The 19,282-nt window shown below is 31.4% G+C and overlaps 1 protein-coding gene and 1 long non-coding RNA gene across 7 annotated transcripts in view; one reads left to right on the top strand and one right to left on the bottom strand.

Moving 5' to 3' along the window:
• CSMD3 (CUB and Sushi multiple domains 3) overlaps positions 1 to 19,282 on the top strand; it is a 1,160,406-nt gene that overhangs the window by 386,139 nt on the left and 754,985 nt on the right. For all 4 annotated transcript variants that reach the window (XM_027574671.2, XM_027574666.2, XM_027574669.2 and 1 more), the window contains exon 6: positions 13,508 to 13,620. In XM_027574671.2, coding sequence (XP_027430472.2) covers positions 13,508 to 13,620 — 113 coding nt within the window. The remainder of the gene's footprint in view (positions 1 to 13,507; positions 13,621 to 19,282) is intronic.
• LOC113911807 overlaps positions 1 to 19,282 on the bottom strand; it is a 64,438-nt gene that overhangs the window by 27,927 nt on the left and 17,229 nt on the right. The window contains exon 3 of one of the 3 annotated variants that reach the window (XR_003516602.2): positions 18,353 to 18,816. The exons of the other annotated variants lie outside the window; for them this stretch is intronic. This is a non-coding gene — a long non-coding RNA (uncharacterized LOC113911807). Of the gene's footprint in view, positions 1 to 18,352; positions 18,817 to 19,282 lie in introns of those variants that run through there. 3 annotated transcript variants of the gene reach the window in all.

Genomic DNA, 19,282 nt, shown 5'->3' with positions numbered 1-19,282 from the left:
ATTCTTATTGAATATTATTTATCTGAAATTTGGTCATATAAAATAAGTTATAAATATGAATATTTAAAAGATTCTAATATAAGTATATTCATATTTATAAACCCATATGTTATTTTTAACTCAAACCGATATAAGGGAAATGTAGATACAATATGCTTAAATTTGTTTTACTATTGTGTTATTCAATGAACATTATTCAAAGGTATTCATAGAAATATACAATGAAATATTTCTACCATGATATTAATTTAGTGAACATTTCTAATTCAAAGGACTTCATAGAACCCTATACTACATAAAATTATTTTCGGGCGCCTGGGTGGCTCAGTTGGTTAAGCGACTGCCTTCGGCTCAGGTCATGATCCTGGAGTCCCGGGATCGAGTCCCACATCGGGCTCCCTGCTCAGCAGGGAGTCTGCTTCTCCCTCTGACCCTCTTCCCTCTCATGCTCTCTATCTCTCATTCTCTCTCTCTCTCAAATAAATAAATAAAATCTTAAAAAAATTAAAATAAAATTATTTTCAAAATGCATTCTATTTTTAAAATATATTTGGAGAAGTCTCTGAGAGCAAAACCGTATCTGAGCTGAAGTATGACATAGAAGAGGAGAACCCATTCCCAGTTTGTCATGTTGTTATTAGCTTTAAAATTGTATAAGATAAAATGGCATGAAAAAAAAAAGGAAATATCCAAAAATAAAAGGCAGTCATTTTCTGACTCTAACCATTACAAATTCTGTCAGTATAGAGTTTTATTTTAGGAGGGAAAGCCAGAGACAAATGCGTGTGGTTTTCTTTGTTTAATGTTTCAACTTTTTATTTAAATTCCAGTTAGTTAACATAGAGTGTAATATTAGTTTCAGGTGTAGAATTTACTGATTCGTAACTTACATACAACACCCAGTGCTGATCACAAGTACCCTCTTTAATACCCATCACCCTTTTAGCCCATCCCCCAGCCCACCTCCCCTCTGGTTACCCTCAGTTTGTTCTCTATAGTTGAGACTCTCTTATGGTCTGTCTCCTTCTCTATTTTTTTTTTCTTTCCCCTATGTTCATCTGTCTTGTTTCTTAAATTCCACATATGGGTGAAATCTTATGGTATCTGTCTTTCTCTGACTGACTTATTTTGCTCAGCATAATACATTCTAGCTCTATCCATGTCATTGCAAATGGCAAGATTTCTTTCTTTTTGAAGGCTGAGTAATATTTCAGTGTGTGTGTGTGTGTGTGTGTGTGTGTGTGCATCACATCTTCTTTATCCAATGTTTGGGCTCTTTCCATAATTTTGCTATTGTTGATAATGTTGCTATAAACATCACAGTGCATGTGCCCCTTCAAATCAGTGTTTTTTAACTTTTGGGTAAATACCTAGTAGTGCAATTGCTGGGTCATAGGTAGTTCCATTTTTTTGAGGAGCCTCCATACTGTTCTCCAGAGTGGCTGCACCAGTTTGCATTCCCACCAAAAGTGTAAGAGGGTTCCCCTTTCTCCACATCCTCATCAACATCTGTTGTTTCCTGTCTTGTTAATTTTAGCCATTCTGACAGGTGTGAGGTGGTTCAACTGCATGTTTTATATTAATGGCTCTCCAGATTTGTGGTTTTTGCAAGGGCTTCCAGTCAAGAGCTCCTTTTCTTCTGTGGGACCCCAGCTTTTCCACGGACCATAATGGACACTTCCCAGAGCTACCAGAGAGTTCATACTCACCTTGTTAAAATATGTCCCTTAGGTGAGAAAGTTTCCTAGACCATGCACTGCTTGATGACCCAGTTCTTTTACTCTCCTCTACTTCATTATACACAGATTTACCATTTCTGCTGAGCATCTTGCTAAAACCTATTACATAATGTTCTTCTACTACAAAGAAAAGTCTGGCACTGTGTTCACTCATGCAACTCTAGCAAGAATGCTTGGTGTATAGAAGCCTCTTGTCAACTCTTTGTTGAATGGCTTCTTAGCTTAGGAAAAGACTTTACTCTCGACACTGTCTATCCTTCTGTGATGGTTTTTATATTGCCTTTATGACTGTTTGACTTTAAATATTCTATTATATATATTAAGGCTATAATTTTCTTGTCTTGTGACTAGACAGTCTTGTATCTTTGGTATCTTTAAATAAACAATGAGCACATTGACAAGTGTGCTGTTATTCTCTGTCCCTTCTCTTTGCCCACAATCCAAATTCAACTCCCTTGCTCTGCCTTCCCTTGCTCACTGGCTTCCTTGAGAGTTTAGCCATAGAAGGGACTGACTTTATTCCCCGGAATAATCCCCAGAACCAGGTCTCACTGTGCGTAGGCATTCCCATTTTTCACAGGGTGGAAATCAATTCCCATTTGGACTACAGGTAATATGGAACCCTATTATCCTTGCTACCACAGCATTCCATTTTGGTTCCTGTCTCACAACTCTATAAACAGTTCCTTCATTACATTTACTTCAAAATTCTTCCTGAGTATGTTTGCATTTTTTGCTGTGAAATTAATAAAACATGGTTTTCAGCCTTTGTTTTGCCTGGCTGTTTGTTTGTTTGTTTGTCAAGAATGATAAATCTTTCAATCCTTCCCTGATGTCCTAAGCAAAAGTAATGTGAGATCTTGGAGTTTGTGAGTTTCATAGATATTGATTCACAATTAATATCAAAATTTAAAAACGTAGTGAAAAAGATAATTATATCTCTAAATGATTTTTTCCAAGTAAAGTTATAAAGTCTTCAATGTAATACAATACACCAGACTTGAGGTAATCTAAAACCTGACTGTTTATAAAATAAACTGAGAGGAAGAAAAATTACTGAGACTAATACAGGAAAATAAAAAGGTAAATGATGTGGAAAATATTCATCAGGCATTTTTTTGAGAAGTCATACGCCTGACGGTGGCGTAAATAAAGGGGAAACAAAGTAACACCTCTAACATAAGAAATACAACATTGAACATGTACTAAAGTAATTGCATTGGATACTATGGATATGCATTAGTCATTTTAAGCTTTCCGAGAGATTATAAACCTTGTCTTAAACTATCAGACACTGAGTTTAACAAATGTTTACTACCCACTGGATTATGTAACTGTAAATTATAATGACTCCTTCCCTTAGAATGGTTGGAATAAACACTGTGCTGGTTTTCCAACCAATAAAATAGCAGTATTTACAAATCTACGTATTGAACAGCAATCCACCATAATTAAAATCTCTACTTCATTGCATTTCATAATACACAGGTATTATTTTCTGTAATTAAATGAGTATGCTTGGAATAATATGCAGTACATAGTAACTAGCCCTCAATAAATATTGTACATTATTATTACTAATATTAACCTGGCAAAAGATGTGAGTAGTTCAGTTGCTAAAATGTCCGCTTAAATACTTTAAGTAGAGAAGTGAGAAAATTAGGGGATTTGTGAAAATTTTAATAGCCTACATAAATCATATTTAACAAGTTTTGCAGATTGTATATTTATTTATGTACATACTTATTATAAGTATGGGAATTTGTGAAATAGAGATAATCCACAGAAATAGGAATAATATTATACCCTGTTTTAAGAAACTCTATTCTAAATGTTTTTGTTTTGTTTATTTTGATTTGTTTCTGTGATTTTCAGAGTGGGGGAGAGAGAGAGAGAGGGAAAGGGAAGTAGAGTGGAATTGAGGTATAGCTTCTTTGGATTGTTTAGCCATATCCTTTCTCATTTATATATAATCTTTAGTATTTTACATTTTCCTTGTATACTACTTTACATATGGATGGTATTTGGAAAATATCCGTGATGCTCTTGAATGGTTCTTTGAAGATATTTACATCTCACTGAATAAATTTGAAGCTATTCAATTTCCATTTCCAAGAAAGTAGAAATAAGAGCTCTCTGTTTAGTGATAGAGGTACAATTAAAAATTTAGTCATTTACTCAAAAGCATTCATATAATGTTGTGCTTATGATATGAAAAAAAATTATGGGAAAGTTAGGAATTATACTGTAACCATTACTTGAGTATACATACACTGATCATTTAAATTCAACATTTTCTACATTCTTTAGCTGCTATGTTTCAAAAAATTGTGACAAGAAAAAAAAAAAAGAAGTCTAGCTCCAACAAAACTATTTATTTTAGTAAGTTCAGTGAGAAAGATAAATGAAATTATTAGACTCAAACAGATAAAGTAAATGGCTGGCTAATATACATTTCTTTTTCTTTTCAAACATTTGCTTTTTGGACCATTTTCCTGGTACCAGTATCAATTCAGGAGACCTAAAGAAAAACATACATTGGCAATAAATATATTGGGGATGTAATTATGGTTAAAACTGGAAGTATTGTACAAAGAAAAACAATTTAGAATATTCATAGTTTGAATATATATTTGCACATATATATATATATAATGATATTTGAGGTTCAATTTCTCTAGTCATAAAGAGGATGATCTTTTTCAAGAATTTAAAATGACTTCTTGTCCTTTCCTTTGAGAGAATACATTTATTTTGTTCCAATTATTTGCTCCAAGCAAGAAATATACATATTATTTTGTTAATGTTATTGACAGGCAAGCCAAAAATCTCTTAAAACTATTTGTTTTCTTAAAGCCAGGTTTATGGAAGAATAATTTACATTAAAATTGAAACTTCTTAGGCATGCAATTTTATGCATTGTTACAAACATATACAATCATGTAGCCAAAATAAAGATATGGAATGTTTCCCTCACCCACTGTTGTGACTGTCTTTCCTTTTCTTTGAATGTCATGTAAAAAAACATTATACAATATACAGTCACATAGTATGTAGTATATCGATTCTTCTATTACAATGCTTGTGTGATTCATCTATATTGTTACAAGTATCAGTATTTAATTCCTTGTTACTAGTGATAAAGCATAATTGTATGAATGCACCAGCTCTATTTATATATATAATATATGATATATAAATATATAAAATATATATAAAATATATAAAATATAAATATATATAAATATTTATTATATATATATATTTTATAAAAACTGACCACTTGTCAGTTTTTGGTGATTATGAATGAAGATGAAGACATAATGAAGACAAAAACTTGTGTACAAGTCTTTGTATGTACATACGTTTTCATTTCTCTTAGGTAAATACTAGGAGTGTGATTGCTAAGTTAAATGATATTTGTATATTGTGTAAGAAGTTGCTAACCTGTTTTTCAAAGTGGCTGTACCACACTGCATTCCATAAGCCAGATATAAAAGTTCAAATTGCTCTTCATTCTCACCCATCTTGTAATTTTCAGTTTTTAAATGATAACCATTTTAATGAGTGTATTAGTTCTCAGTGGAATATTCCTATTAATCATTTTCCTAAGTGGATAGTGATATCTCATTTTAATTTAAACATCTTTTCATGTGTTTCTTTGTTTTCTGTATCTCTTCCTCCATGAAGTGTTCAAAGTTTTTACCTGTTTTTTTTGTTGTTGTTGTTGTTGAGTCATCTGTTATCTTACAAATTTGGAAAATACTTTGTGTTTTGTAGATACATTTTCTTTTTAACTATGTGCATTAGAAATATTTTCTCCTCATCTATGGCTTGTCATTTAATTTTTTTAATAATGTATTTTTGTGAGCAGAACTTTTTAAAATATGAAGCTCAATTTATCTTTTTTTAAATGATTCATGCTTTTTCTCTCTTATCTAACAAATCTCCCACTAATCCACAAATTTTTCTCTCATGCATTTTTCTGGAAGTTTTAATATTTTTTCATTTACATTCACGTCTATGATCCATTTTGAATTAATAATTATGTAGGGTTGAGGTGATTTCCTTATTTTTTGTATTAAAATATTCAGTTCTACACCATTTGTCGAGATGATATTTTTTCATCATTCAGTTACCTTGAATTCTTTGTTAAAAATCAATTGGTCATATATCTGTAGATTTATTTCTAAACTTTCTATTTTCTTCCATTTATCTGTGTATATATCAGATCAGCAGCACCTCATTATTACTGTAGACTGATAGTCTAAAATCAACTAGCATGAATCATCTAATTAAGTACTTTTTAAAAAACAGTTATTCTAGGTACTTTATGTTTCCACATGAATTTTAGAATCATTCATTTCCACTGAGATTTTCACAAGAATTATGCTGAATTTATATATTAATTGGGGAAAATGGCATCATAACCATGTTGAATATTCCTAGAAATGAATGTGGGCATATTTCTCTATCTACTTAGGTTATCTAAGTATATAAATATGATTTATATATTATTTGAAGTTTAAAACATATTAAAAATGATGTACATTTTGTTATATTTATTCCTGTTTCAATTATTTTTATGATATTGCAAGTGATAATTTAATTTAAAAAATCAATTTTCATTTGCTCATTGCTAAAACACAGAAATACAGCTGATTTTTGTACATTCATTTTCTATCCTGAGATCTTGATAAAGTCATTCATAATGTCTTCTAGCATTTTGTAGATTTATAGAAATTTTCCACATAGACAATCATGTCCTCTGAAGACACAATTTTACCCTTTTCTTTACCTTTGGCATGTCTTTTATTTACTTTTCTTGCTTTAATGCACTAGCAGGAACTCCCAATTCAATGCTAAATAGAAATGGTGAGAGTGGACATCTATAATTTGTTTCTGATCTTCCAGGGAAAGCACTAAATTATTCACCTTTAAAAATTACCACAATTATATTAGCTGTATCTTTTTCATGGATGCCCTTTATCAGGTTGAATACTTGATTTTACCAGTTTGCTGAGACTTTTTAAAATCATAAGTAGATGTTTAATTTTTTCAAGTGTGAACTTTAGACTGAGGTTTATTTTTTTCCTATGGTTGTTCAATTGCCCCAGCATCATTTATTGAAAAGGCTATTGTTTACTTGGACTTCATTCTTCTTTTCCAAATTTGTTTTATCTATCCTGGGTCCTGTACCTTTCCATGTCCATTTTATAATTACCTTGTGTGTGTCTACAAAAAAAATTTCCTGGCATTTCAATAGGAATTGCATTAAAACTGTAGATTATTTGGGGGAGAATTAATATCTTTACCATGATAAGTCAATTCAGGAACATGGCATGTCTTTTCATTTACTTATGTCTTTGATTTTTTATTGCATTTTTAAATTTTCCTGATACAGACCCTATAAATGATTTACTAGACTTATACCTATTTAATTTTATTCAAAAAATTGTCAATTTTATTTTTTTCAATTTCTACATGTTCATTGTTATTATTTAGAAATTGAATTTTTTTTTAATTCATCTTGTATCCAGCGACCAGGCTGAATGCACTTATTAGTTCTAGGGGTTTATTTTGTAGACTGCTTGGGATTTTCTGCATAAATAATCATATTGTTTTAAGTATGGACAATTTCTTTCTTTCCAAGATATATTCCTTTTAATTTATTTTTCATACCTTATGGACTCAAGCAAACCTCTAGCACAATGTTGAATAAGAGTCATGTACTGTGTTCCTGATCTTAATAAAAATCATTCAGTAATTCAATATTAAGTATAATGTTATAGGTTTTTGTACATGTTCTTTATCCAGTTGAGGATGTTCCCTCTCTTCCTAATTTGCTGAGAGGTGTTTTTTATTTTTTTTTACATTTTTTAAAATTTTATTTTATTATGTTATGTTAATCACCATACATTACATCATTAGTGTTTGATGTAGTGTTCCATGATTCATTGTTTGCATATAACACCCAGTGCTCCATTCAATATGTGCCCTCTTTAATACCCATCACCAGGCTAACCCATCCCCCCATCCCCCTCCCCTCTAGAACCCTCAGTTTGTTTCTCAAGAGTCCATAGTCTCTCATGGCACTGAGAGTTTTTATCATCAATGGATATTGGATTTTGTGAAATGCTTTTTCTGTGTCTATTGATTTGATCATTAAATTTTCTTTTATAGCCTGTTGATATGGTGGATTATATTAATTGATTTTCAAAGATTGAGCCAGCCTTATATAATTTGAATAAATCTCACTAGGTCATGGTGTGTAATTCATTTTATACCTTGATGAATTCAATTTGCTAATATTTTACTGAAGGTTTTTGTATCTATTGAGAGATATTGGTCTGAAGTTTTTTGTTTTTGTTTTTTAGTTTTATTTATTTTCTGTTTTTGTACAGACCTTGTCTGGTTTTATCAAGAGTGTAATACTAACTTTGTAAAATGAGTTGAGAAGTGTTCCCTCCTCTTCTATTTTCTGGAAAATAATGGGTAAAATTGTTAATTCTTTATATGTTTAGTAGAATTCTCTATTAATATCTGGATGTGGAGGTTTTTTGCTAGGTTTTAATTACAAATTCAATTTTGAAATGGCTATAGTACTATTAAACTTTTCTATTTCATCTTCATTAAATTTTGGTAGCTGGACACACACATTATATCTGAAATATAAAGAGATTTTCCTGAAGCATGTGTTTAGATAAAAATAACACTATTCTACAGCATCCAATTTTTATAAGAAAAATGCCTAAAAGATAGATCAGGGAAATAGGGGATATGTGGGAAACGAAAGTCAGGGTAGAGATGGGGATAAGCAAGAGGGCGGTGTCAGTAAAGGGGGGGATTAGAAAGAGAAGAAAATTTAGTGTACCCACTTCTCTCATTTGCTTTGTAAAGACTTTATAACATCTGGCTTCTGAATAATTGGACTGCATAATACAATGCTTAGCTTCTTAATGCTCTTGTTAAAACCACATAAGATTGTGTGTTCTGCAGTTCAGTGACTTTTAAATATCTAACCAAGAACACAGACACATCTGTGTTGAAAAAAAGCACAGCCTGGTCAGTGTGGATATCTGTATACTCCACACACAGAGTACTCATGACTTGCATGGCATGGAAGATCAGTGCCTTCAATGTCATCCCAGAAATAGATAAATTTTGTTGCTAGAGTGATTTTCTAACTTATAATAGTCTGTAGAACATAATAGAGATTTTATGAATTTTTCTTGTTTGATTATTTTTAAAGATGCTGGTTTTCCTTGGGACTATGAAACACATTTCTATCCAGACACAAATGAATACATAAAATTAGCAGTTTCTGAAAGGGTTCTATTAAATAATTTTATAACATGTTTTTTGATTTTATGTCAAAATATGGGAATGGGAGAGTTATTGTTGAAATAAATTTAAGAATTCTGTGTTAAAACTTTACAAAAAATCTAGAAAAGGGGCCACATATGGTTACAAAACAACAATTCAAAGTGTTTTTGACTGGCGTATCTTCCCCTATCCCCAAAGGCAGTTTTAGTGGCTAATATTTATTAGAACACACTTTGAGAAATGTTGTAATAGGATATTACCCAATTTGATTAGCATCTGTTCATTATCTATAATTTGAAAAGTGCTTATGGATTCAGAGATAAATCCAATGTGATTCCTGCTTCTAACTCCTTATCTATAGAACATGCACAGTATAATCATATGAATGTTGTGATAAGTGCCATAAGAAGTACTAAAAGAGGGCATGTGCCCAAACAGCTTATATTCATGTATTTTCTTGATAAATAACATCAGTGTACATCTACTATTCATCAGTCATTGTGCTCAGCACCAGGAATTTAATAATCTACCTTCAAAGGAAATGTAAATAGTAGTGAGGATGGAAACTTTCTACTATACAAAATAATAAATGATGTGATAAGACTATGCAAGGGTTCTCTGTGAGGAAAGAGGAGATTTGGTATTTATCTCAACCTTGAAACTTTGACTGGCTTCACCGAGAATGATTAGGTAAGCAAATGAAGGTAAAAAATATATAAAGACATTTTAGCCTTAAAGAGATATTCATGGAAAGGTCTTGAGTTAAGATGAAAGAATACGTACTAGGAATTTTTTACAGGTCAAAGTAGGACAATTGATCTCACAAAATCTTGGAGAACGGAGGAAGCCAGAGAAAGAATTGGGTCAAAAAAAGTAAAAGAGGGAAAAGGGGAGACAGGGAGAGAGGGCAAGAGAGAGAAAGAAGTAAAATTAGGAGAGTGCAGGAGAAGTATGTTGGGAGAGTGAGGTTTTTGATGATTTGAATAATTACGGGTTTGAAGTCAGATTGTGCCTGAGGGTACTAAAGATGAGGAAAGACAGGTCATTAGGTGTGAATGATTTTAGGGCATTGGAAAGATAAAAAAAAAAAAAAAGATGTTAAAGCCACAAAGAGGACACCTGTTGTTGCAAGTGTTAACTTTAAGACAGTTGAGAACCAGAGGTCAACGGATGACAGCAATAAGGATCTGACAAGAGAGTATACACCAAAGACCTAGGCTTAAAATAGATTTTGACACTTCTAAAAACTGGTAGACTTGTGATTCTCTCAGTTTTCTTACACTTACTGATTTTTTTGTACCGATTACAATCATATTCTCTAAGGCACTATCTACAATATAAAATGTTCCATGTGATTTTAAATTAGTTTACTAAAAGAAGTAAGTATCAGTTTATGATTTAGTTACTTTTTCTGCAGGAAATTATATAAATAAAATATTTTGTAAAGGTTAATATTGGCAAGTTACACAGTATTATTGTATTTCTACATTGAATATTCAATGAAATTTGATGTCATTATTAATTTACTGTGTCCATTCCAATTTATTAATTACTCAAAAGACAGAGTTTGAATTCTTCTTGGACACAAAAACAATAGTAGGTTGTAAATTTATGACATTTATCATTATCATAATTTTCTTTGATTTAATTTTCCTAAAGCCCAGTTTAGCAATTTAAAACAGAATCGTGAGTGTTGCTGTTCTGAGTATAAAATGGAAAAGACATTAGAACAACTGAAACCTCATTTCTAGACATTATCATATTACTATTTAATGTTTTTGTACATCATTTGCCACCATCTGAAGTTATCTTATTGATTTATCTATGTTACCTTCTTTATTTTCACTTTGCAAGATTGTGGATCTTGTCTGTCTTATTTACTACTATATTTCCAACCCTTGGTATCAGGATTAACAATGAGTTATATTTAGGAAATATTTCCTTTCATATTTAATAAATTATCTAAATTAATTAATTTAATGGAATCTTTCTAAGCAGCATTTATTCTCAATCCTCCATTTCTAAGATGTCTTGATAGCATATGAAATATGGTACAGAAATATGTATGTGCATTTTCCAGATTGCTCTATAAGACATAGACAAAGCCATATTGTATAAATTATCTTTAAAAATATTCAATACTAGCAGACTATCATTTGGAAGGAGAGATACTGTGGTGCACTTGCTTTATGGTCAGTGTCTTGGCTTACCTATAGTTCTGCTTCATAAGCTGAAACATTGAGGCTGTCAAGAATATCTTCTTATTTGCACCCCTGTTAAGTTGCCATTATTTGCTCCATCTCATTTGTATTGTGCCTCTAGCTACTGCAACTCTAATATCTTCAATTCCACCTTTCTCAATTCCTGAAGGTGAATTCAGTTGCAAACTATAGTTCCATAGTAGCTATTACTTGTCTTTTCTACCCTCTTTTGCTGAAATTATCTTTGATGTCCCTGGGAAAGATGGGAAGTTTATCCTTTTTATTGCCTGTTCCATCTTCTCTCCTTTCTTACTTTTGTTGTCTTTGTTGAATTGTTTCTCATTTATTGGATCTTCTAAGGGCCTCCCTCCAAACTCTGTACTTTAATGTATTTCAACCATCCATGTATTATAGTCTCATTACACTTAGAAATGTGTGCAGACTGTCAAAAATAATTTAAACTTTCCCTAATGGATATTTATGGGCATCAAATCAAGGAAGTGAGGAGAACCAAATTGTAAATCAAAACTTGGCATGAAACATGCTAGTCTATTGAAAATATAATTGTACCAAATCTAAATACTTTCTCACTGAATTGCTTTTTAAACCAAACCAACCAACAAGCAAAGGTAAACATAACCTGGATAGTTTTGAAAGTAAAGAAGTAAAAATTTAAAACTTGAGTCTTAACATTATAAAGTTATATACATATCTTTATTTGCTAAATTTGGATATGAAAAAGGAGCCAGTTACATCAATAAACAGGGTCACTGCTATGAAAAGAGAAAATAGGGCATTGACAGAGAAAAGTTAGAGAAGATGCATTCTAAAGTGGAAGGAGGGTTGAGAAATGTATGTGATAGAGCCCATCTTGTTCATGTTAGAATCATGAACATTGGACCACACAGTAATATTGCGAAGACCATTCTATCTATACACCTGTGCGGACACATCTGCCCACAATGATACAGTAAAGGTGAATTCATATTTGTATGGCATGGCAGATAGTCATCCACAGAAAGTGATAGCTAGTTCCAAAATATCGTGGGAAAGTAGGTTTTGGGGGAAATAAGGGAAGCTGTTGTATAAAGGGTCCTTGGATCACCATGTCTGCATCTCAACAGTGATTAATATGTACAACGTATATTCCAGTGTCCTCCTACGGGTCCCCTAGAGTGACTGCCTGCAAAGCACTGAGAGAAGAGTTGTAATCATCCCCCCCAGCACACACACGCACGCACACACACGCACGCACACACACACACACACACACCAGTTATTTTGCTGTATGATGAGGAAAAGCAAAAGTTTTGAATAATAGTAGAGATACATCATACCTGGTTATTAGGAAACCTTAGCGAAAAACCCTTCTTCAGTATGTAGTAGTCTAGCTTTTGAGAATATTTTACCTTGGCTTTATTGCACACACCTAGGATTTAAATGAGTGAGTATATGGGTGTAATCTTCCTTTATTGAATGAAATTAGAGAAACTGCTTCCCTGGAAATCTTCAAAAGATATAGAACAAGAGAGTTACTTCATCTGTTGACCATGACCAGTATCTGGCGCATAGTTTCAAAGTTTTACTCTAACTACCTTGCTTTAAGGAGACTATGAAATGGTACCTTGTGACTAAATATATGGAGAATAAATATACATCCAAAATACAATCATCTGTTTTCTCTCTGTCAATTGGGGCAGACCTCTAGTGCATTATAGACTACATATTATAATGAAAGCTAATCACAAAAATTTATAGTATTGGAAATCACATTAAAAGAGTGCTTGCCCTGTGAAAAGAAATTAGGAAATTTGCCATAGAACATGAAATTTGGAAAATATATTAAGTGGAAAGAGTCTGTCAATTGCTTTGAAGTCTGTTTTCTAACTCTACCATATCGATATATTATTGAGGAGCCTAAGGACCAGCACCATCAGATCAGCCTCCATTATGTTTATTATTATCTAGGCAATAAATTTAGGTGAATCGAAAATTATATCCGGTTCACAGTTTATTTTATTAATATATGCAACCTGATTGGAAAGCACGTTTGGAGTTGCACCATTCTCTGATTGACTTTCCTATGCATAAAATAACTAATTTATTAGTATTTAAAAATTAAAAATGAAATGTCATGAATATTGTATACAGGTAGACATTTTTTGGGGTCCCACTTCAGTGAAAACATTTACTGCTGAAAAGTTTTTAAAAATTTTTTTGTTGTTGTCTTTTATAATTCAGGTTATCTGGAATGAATATACCACCACCAATTATCAGCAACAAAAACTGGCTCAGACTGCATTTTGTTACAGACAGCAATCACCGATATCGTGGGTTTAGTGCTCCATATCAAGGTATGTTTAATGAATTCCTTTGTCTCTTTTGATATGGGAAATGATTTTGGTATATACAGCTGGATTTTGCGACAGAAGCAAAATATATTTTGCATTAATAAATGGTAATTTGAATAAGCAAAAATGGGCATTCCCTTGCTGAGGCAATAATGTGATAATAACTAAATTACAATAGAAAAGTTAGTTGGTTTTTATAGCACGGTGCTCAAAATAAAGAATATTATGGGCTCTAAAAGATAATATGTAACAGATGTCATGCTTTACTTTAGTAAAGTGCTTCAGCAAATAGACATGCTTCCTAAAGCTGTACCACAAAACACTGACGAAAATCTGCAGTTGTAAATAGACTCTCCATCAATTGAAATCCATTTTCATATACAGTGTGTTTGCTATTGCTAGTTTAATTAACCTTGTTAGGATTATTATCCGTTGTTTTTATTAACAGGCATAATTTTGAATAAGTGAGATATAGTATTTGATGTATTAACTTGAAAAAACTCTTTATTTAGAACAAGATTATTATGAAGATGCAGTTTTAATGAAAATGTAGCTTCTACGATGTTTATTAATATTATGCGGGTTTAGTGTACTTTATCCTCAGACTACTTATGTAAATAATTCATTTCATTCTCAGTAGTGTATCAGCTCCTGTTAAGGGAATTGTGAGCACTGCCAATGTTACATTTTTCCATTTATCTGTTTTTCTTTTTTCATTTAATGTTTTCCTTTATAGTAGTCTTAAGTCTTAGGCACTTTACAAATTAAATATGGTGACTTTAGGTAGCTTATAGTTAATACCTGAAATGTTATTTAGGCCACATACTGTTTTCTGGAATACAAATTTCAACAATTAATTTGTATTTCGAAGACCAGTAACCTATCTATAGGCATCCTATCAATAAGATTTCTGACAATAGTAGTAACAGATTAATGTGATTGGTATTTTGGCATTTATAATAGTCTGTTGAGTATTACTGTAATAAAAATCCCTAAAATAATAACTTAAAAGTAAAGATTTTAGACAAAACCCACTGTAGAAAAATCTATAATTTCTATTGCTAATGTAGTTAATTTGAATGGAAGCAGGAATGCAAATATGCTCTTAAATCTATGCATTTCTCATAACTGAATACATTACACATCATAAAATACTGTATTTTTAAAATTGAAAATTAAATATGCATAGAAAATTACTTTTATATATTTTTTAAAAATAGCTGTCCAGAGTATAGTAACTTGAATCTTACCAGTTTCAAACATTGTCACTTTTAAATTTTGAAATAATATTTTGTTGAATTTCCAACTTCAATATCTAAAATTTTTGTGTACTTCAGGAATCAGAGGACTCCTTCTATTGAAAAAAATTGTTGTGGAGCTTCTTTATCCCTCTGGGTTGACCCCTTCCTTTTGGGGTTTTCCAGCCGTATGATTTTTTGGCTCCAATTCCTCTGCAATGAGTTAAAACAGATGGCATGGCAGGAATTCAAAAGACTCTCATCTTTGACTCATGTGGTGATCTTTTCTACTAGATTCATGGAATCTTTCAGTCAGATGGCTTTTCCCCATCTGAATAGAAATAAAGTATTTTATGTTTAAATGTATAACCTGGAGGAAAAAACATGATCTATCTCAAAAATAAAATGATACTTCATTTGCTTTATGTAGTATGGTTTCATGAAACTGGTATCCTTAGATAGGGTTGTTTTGCATTATAAGATAATAGGGCAAAGCTGCCAATAGATTTGTGTATTTAATTATTATTTTCAATATTCCACTTGCTGATCTTATATTGACTTTTATTAAGTAACTTCAGGTTCAATTTGATTTTCTAGCATTGCCTATCTGGATTCAGGAGTGAAAAAGAGCCTAGCAGTGAATTCACTGCAGTAAAATAGAAAGGAAGTGTTTTATGGGGTATGCATTTTTTCAATTTTCTTCAAGAAAAGGAGTTCAAAAGAGGGTAATTTTTGGTGTAATCTATATCTACATAATGTAGAGGAAATAAAGTGGCCTAAGAAAATGGAAGCTATGACTTTATAATATGATCAAGGAAAGGTTTTATTATATAAAAATCCACCTTTACATGTATCCTTTTAAAACTTCCCTGATTTAGGCCTGATTTTTCTAACTGCATTATGTCCAAATAACATTTTACCTAGACAACTATAAACAAATTTGGGCTAAAAAAGAAAAAACCCTCTAAGAAGCAAACTTAAATAGCTGTAAAATTCATAATTCTGACAACTTGAAAGACATGCCCTAGCATGAAATGCTAATCATCCTGTTTTACATTGTACTAGGCTACCATTTCATATCACTGGTATCTAGATTAAAGCCAATGAAAGAGAACAAAAATTAACATACAAAAGTCATAACCAGGTTTCCATATAATAGTTTCTTAATAACTCAAATATTTATTGAGTACCCCGTGATTATTACCGTTATCTTTTATTTTGAATTAATTTAATGTTTTAATGAAGCTCTAGGTTTCCAAAGACTGATTATTTTCTCCATAGCATTTCTGTTTAACCTGTGCTCTTTATAAAAAACCTTGAAAATTAACTGCAAACTTACTAAGGGTTCCTGAATGGCATTAGCTGTATGTCCCATTATGGATGGCGTAGTCACATAGACACACTAACATGCTTTCCTCAATAGAGCGTCCTTTAAATTGTGTTAGAAGCTAGCTTCCTTTGGGTCAGATATAATTTAAATAGGGTTAAGTAGAGGTAGTGGATAACACGCTAACAAATGTAATTCTATTTTAACTCAAAAATATTCAGAAAAGTCTTGATTTAAATAAATTCCCTTTGGTATGTAAATCGCTTCCCCCTTCCCAGATCCCACACTGAATATGTCCACTTCTATCTAAAATAAAACTGACTCTTTTTTTCCCCCGGGGTTTATTTATATTGGAAATCCCTTCTTTGAAAACCCTATTATTATCTTTACTATGTTTCAAAATTTTTTTCTCTTTAATTTTCAACTCTCCCCCCAAGAAACTTATTTCAATATCATTTTACTATATTAGTCTTTGTGTTTTTAAAATTCTTCCTGCATTCAAGTTTCATTAAAATTCTTCTAATGAGAACTTGAATTGTGCTACGTCACACATAAGTGGTGTCATTTTTCTTATCTGTGGTGTTTGAAAGTCCTCATATTTATTTTTTGAAACCTCCATAGCATTGTCATTTGATTTTTATAATAAACCTAAAATTTATTTATTTCCCATTTCTATAAATATCTGATCATGTGTTCTTAATTTCTAAATTGGAAGGAGATTTTCAGATGACAATTGTCCAATACATAAAACCTTACCTATAAATGGTGTTTATTTAAAAGTATTATGTTTTTACCCATCAGTCTCCATTATTCAACTATGAAACATTATTAAAACATTTTTCATTTTAAGTTTTTCAACATTTCACATTTTCTTAATGTACAAAGATGTTATAGCTGTAGATAATCACAAAATTATCTTTGGCATGTAAGTTTAAGAAAGTGCAGCATATAATTAATTCCAATTATCCAAATATATGAATTTCTATATTATAGATTATGTTTTCTAAATTCTTACAGATTTTATCACATTTTGACTTTCCCTTTTCTTCCATAATCTTGTTTATGTGATTCTTCTTATGTGGGTTAATATTTTCTAGACACTTATTTTCAATTTAACAAAGATGCATCAGTAGGAAATACAGTGTATTTTAAACTTAGGAAGGAAAATACTTTATTACATAGTTTCTCAAAGAGGTTGTCATCCTTTTTGGGATCAGCTGTGTGTCTTTTTGGTGAGAAAAACATATTTAATGAATGGAACTTTCAAATTGTATTGAGAATGCACTGCTATAAACCTCAATTATACAGAGGCCTGTGACATTTTAGATGCACATAATTTAAGTGAAAAACAACTTTGGAGGAGTAACCACTTCTTAGATTTGGAAATGTTTTGACATAAACGTGAGTGCAGATTTACTGAACAAAGATAAATAAGATTATCAGGGGTCCCGGGTAATCTATAAGGGAAAGACTAAGAATTGGAGTTTGTGAGGTTACTAATTGCTCTCTGAGTTGTTTGAGGCTTGGTTTCTCCATCAGTGGGAAAAAAAAAAGACACAGTGGCTAGACACATAATCGTGCAATTAAAAATGTATTATGATTTCTATGAGTAAAAGTCAGACATTCAGTGAATAAAGATGCTTCAGTGGAAAGAAATAATCAACCATGGGAAATGGAAAAGAAACATACTTTCTAACCATGAGATAGAAATAGTTTAAAAATTGTGATCAAACATAAATCTGAATCCTGGAACCACATGTAAAAATGAAAAATCCTACATTTTTTAAGTACATTCCCACTTCTCCAGGGAAGAAAGGACTTTTCCTTAGAACACAATTTTAAAGTGAAATTAAAAAAAAAATAAACAGAGTTATGTTATAAAAACTCATAATGATTTTTAAAATAATATCGTTCAAATTTAAAAATAAAGCACAACATCAAAGCAATTTGTGTAATGCTGTATTTTTTTTCTAATTTTGCTTAGGCATCAGTTTTTCTTTGTGTACCTTGGTATATCCATTTATAATAAAGCACAAGGAATCCCATCCCAGCATTCTAATCACAAAACTCCTCCTTTAATTTGATAACCATCAATGTGAGTCATTGGGATTCAAGGTTGGAGGTGGGACTGTGACATAATAAGAGAAGTTCAAAACTTTTGGTTCAGATAATTTAGGTGTACATAGTTTACTGTAATCAGAATGTTGGACATGGATAATTAGGCTATTTTCCTGGTGAAGACAATTGGTAGGGCTTTGCTAATACAATTCAAGAGATACTCTCTCTCTATATATATTTCATATTATTGTAGATATTATTTATTTTTTAGTGAGTACCTACTGTGGGAAAATTCATAAACTGTACTTGAATTGTTACCTCAAAATAATCCCCTTTTCATACATTAGACAAAAAGCATTATTTTAAGGTTAGGAAGTCAGCTAGTTATTTTCATTTACTGGGTTTTGAGAGAATAAGATGTTGAGTTCCATTGGTGTATAGTGTTTGAGAATAACTTCTGATCTTGTATCTTATTTCCTTTTGATTTTATTATGAACATCACTTTTTTTTCCTTCAAGTCTCATTCAGTGTTAAATCATTCCTTTCATCTTGAAATTCTCTTTTTTTCCTTTTATTCTGAGGTAAAAAAAAAAAGAAACTTCTTTTACTTCTTGCTTAATGAACATGTCTGGTTTATGGAGTTAATCGTTGTAATTAGTACAATGTCTACACAACAGGCAGAGATAATGAATATATTTAATAGTCAAAATGGTCTAAGTAACTATTGGTCTGTCTAAAAAAACCATTAAAAACTCCCTATAGCATTTCCTCTGTGATGTAAATTTATGTTTATAGTTCATGCCAATATAACATTTAAGGCCTTTTACCATATTAGTTGATAATGATAGAATTAAATTCTTCCATAGCTAACTATATTTACTTTTTCATTCCCATCCTTAAAACTTATATGCCCATCTTCCTATATATCCCTCAGACCAAAATTCTGTTCAGAACTTGTGGATGTGTTTGACAGTAAACTAATTATTATTTCATTTCAAATTTCTCTGAAGTAGACAGTTCACTGTGAAACACAACTAGTAAC

This window comes from Zalophus californianus, chromosome 4 (assembly GCF_009762305.2).
Source record: "Zalophus californianus isolate mZalCal1 chromosome 4, mZalCal1.pri.v2, whole genome shotgun sequence".
NCBI lineage: Eukaryota > Metazoa > Chordata > Mammalia > Carnivora > Otariidae > Zalophus > Zalophus californianus.
This window is presented reverse-complemented; position numbering and strand designations above follow the sequence as displayed.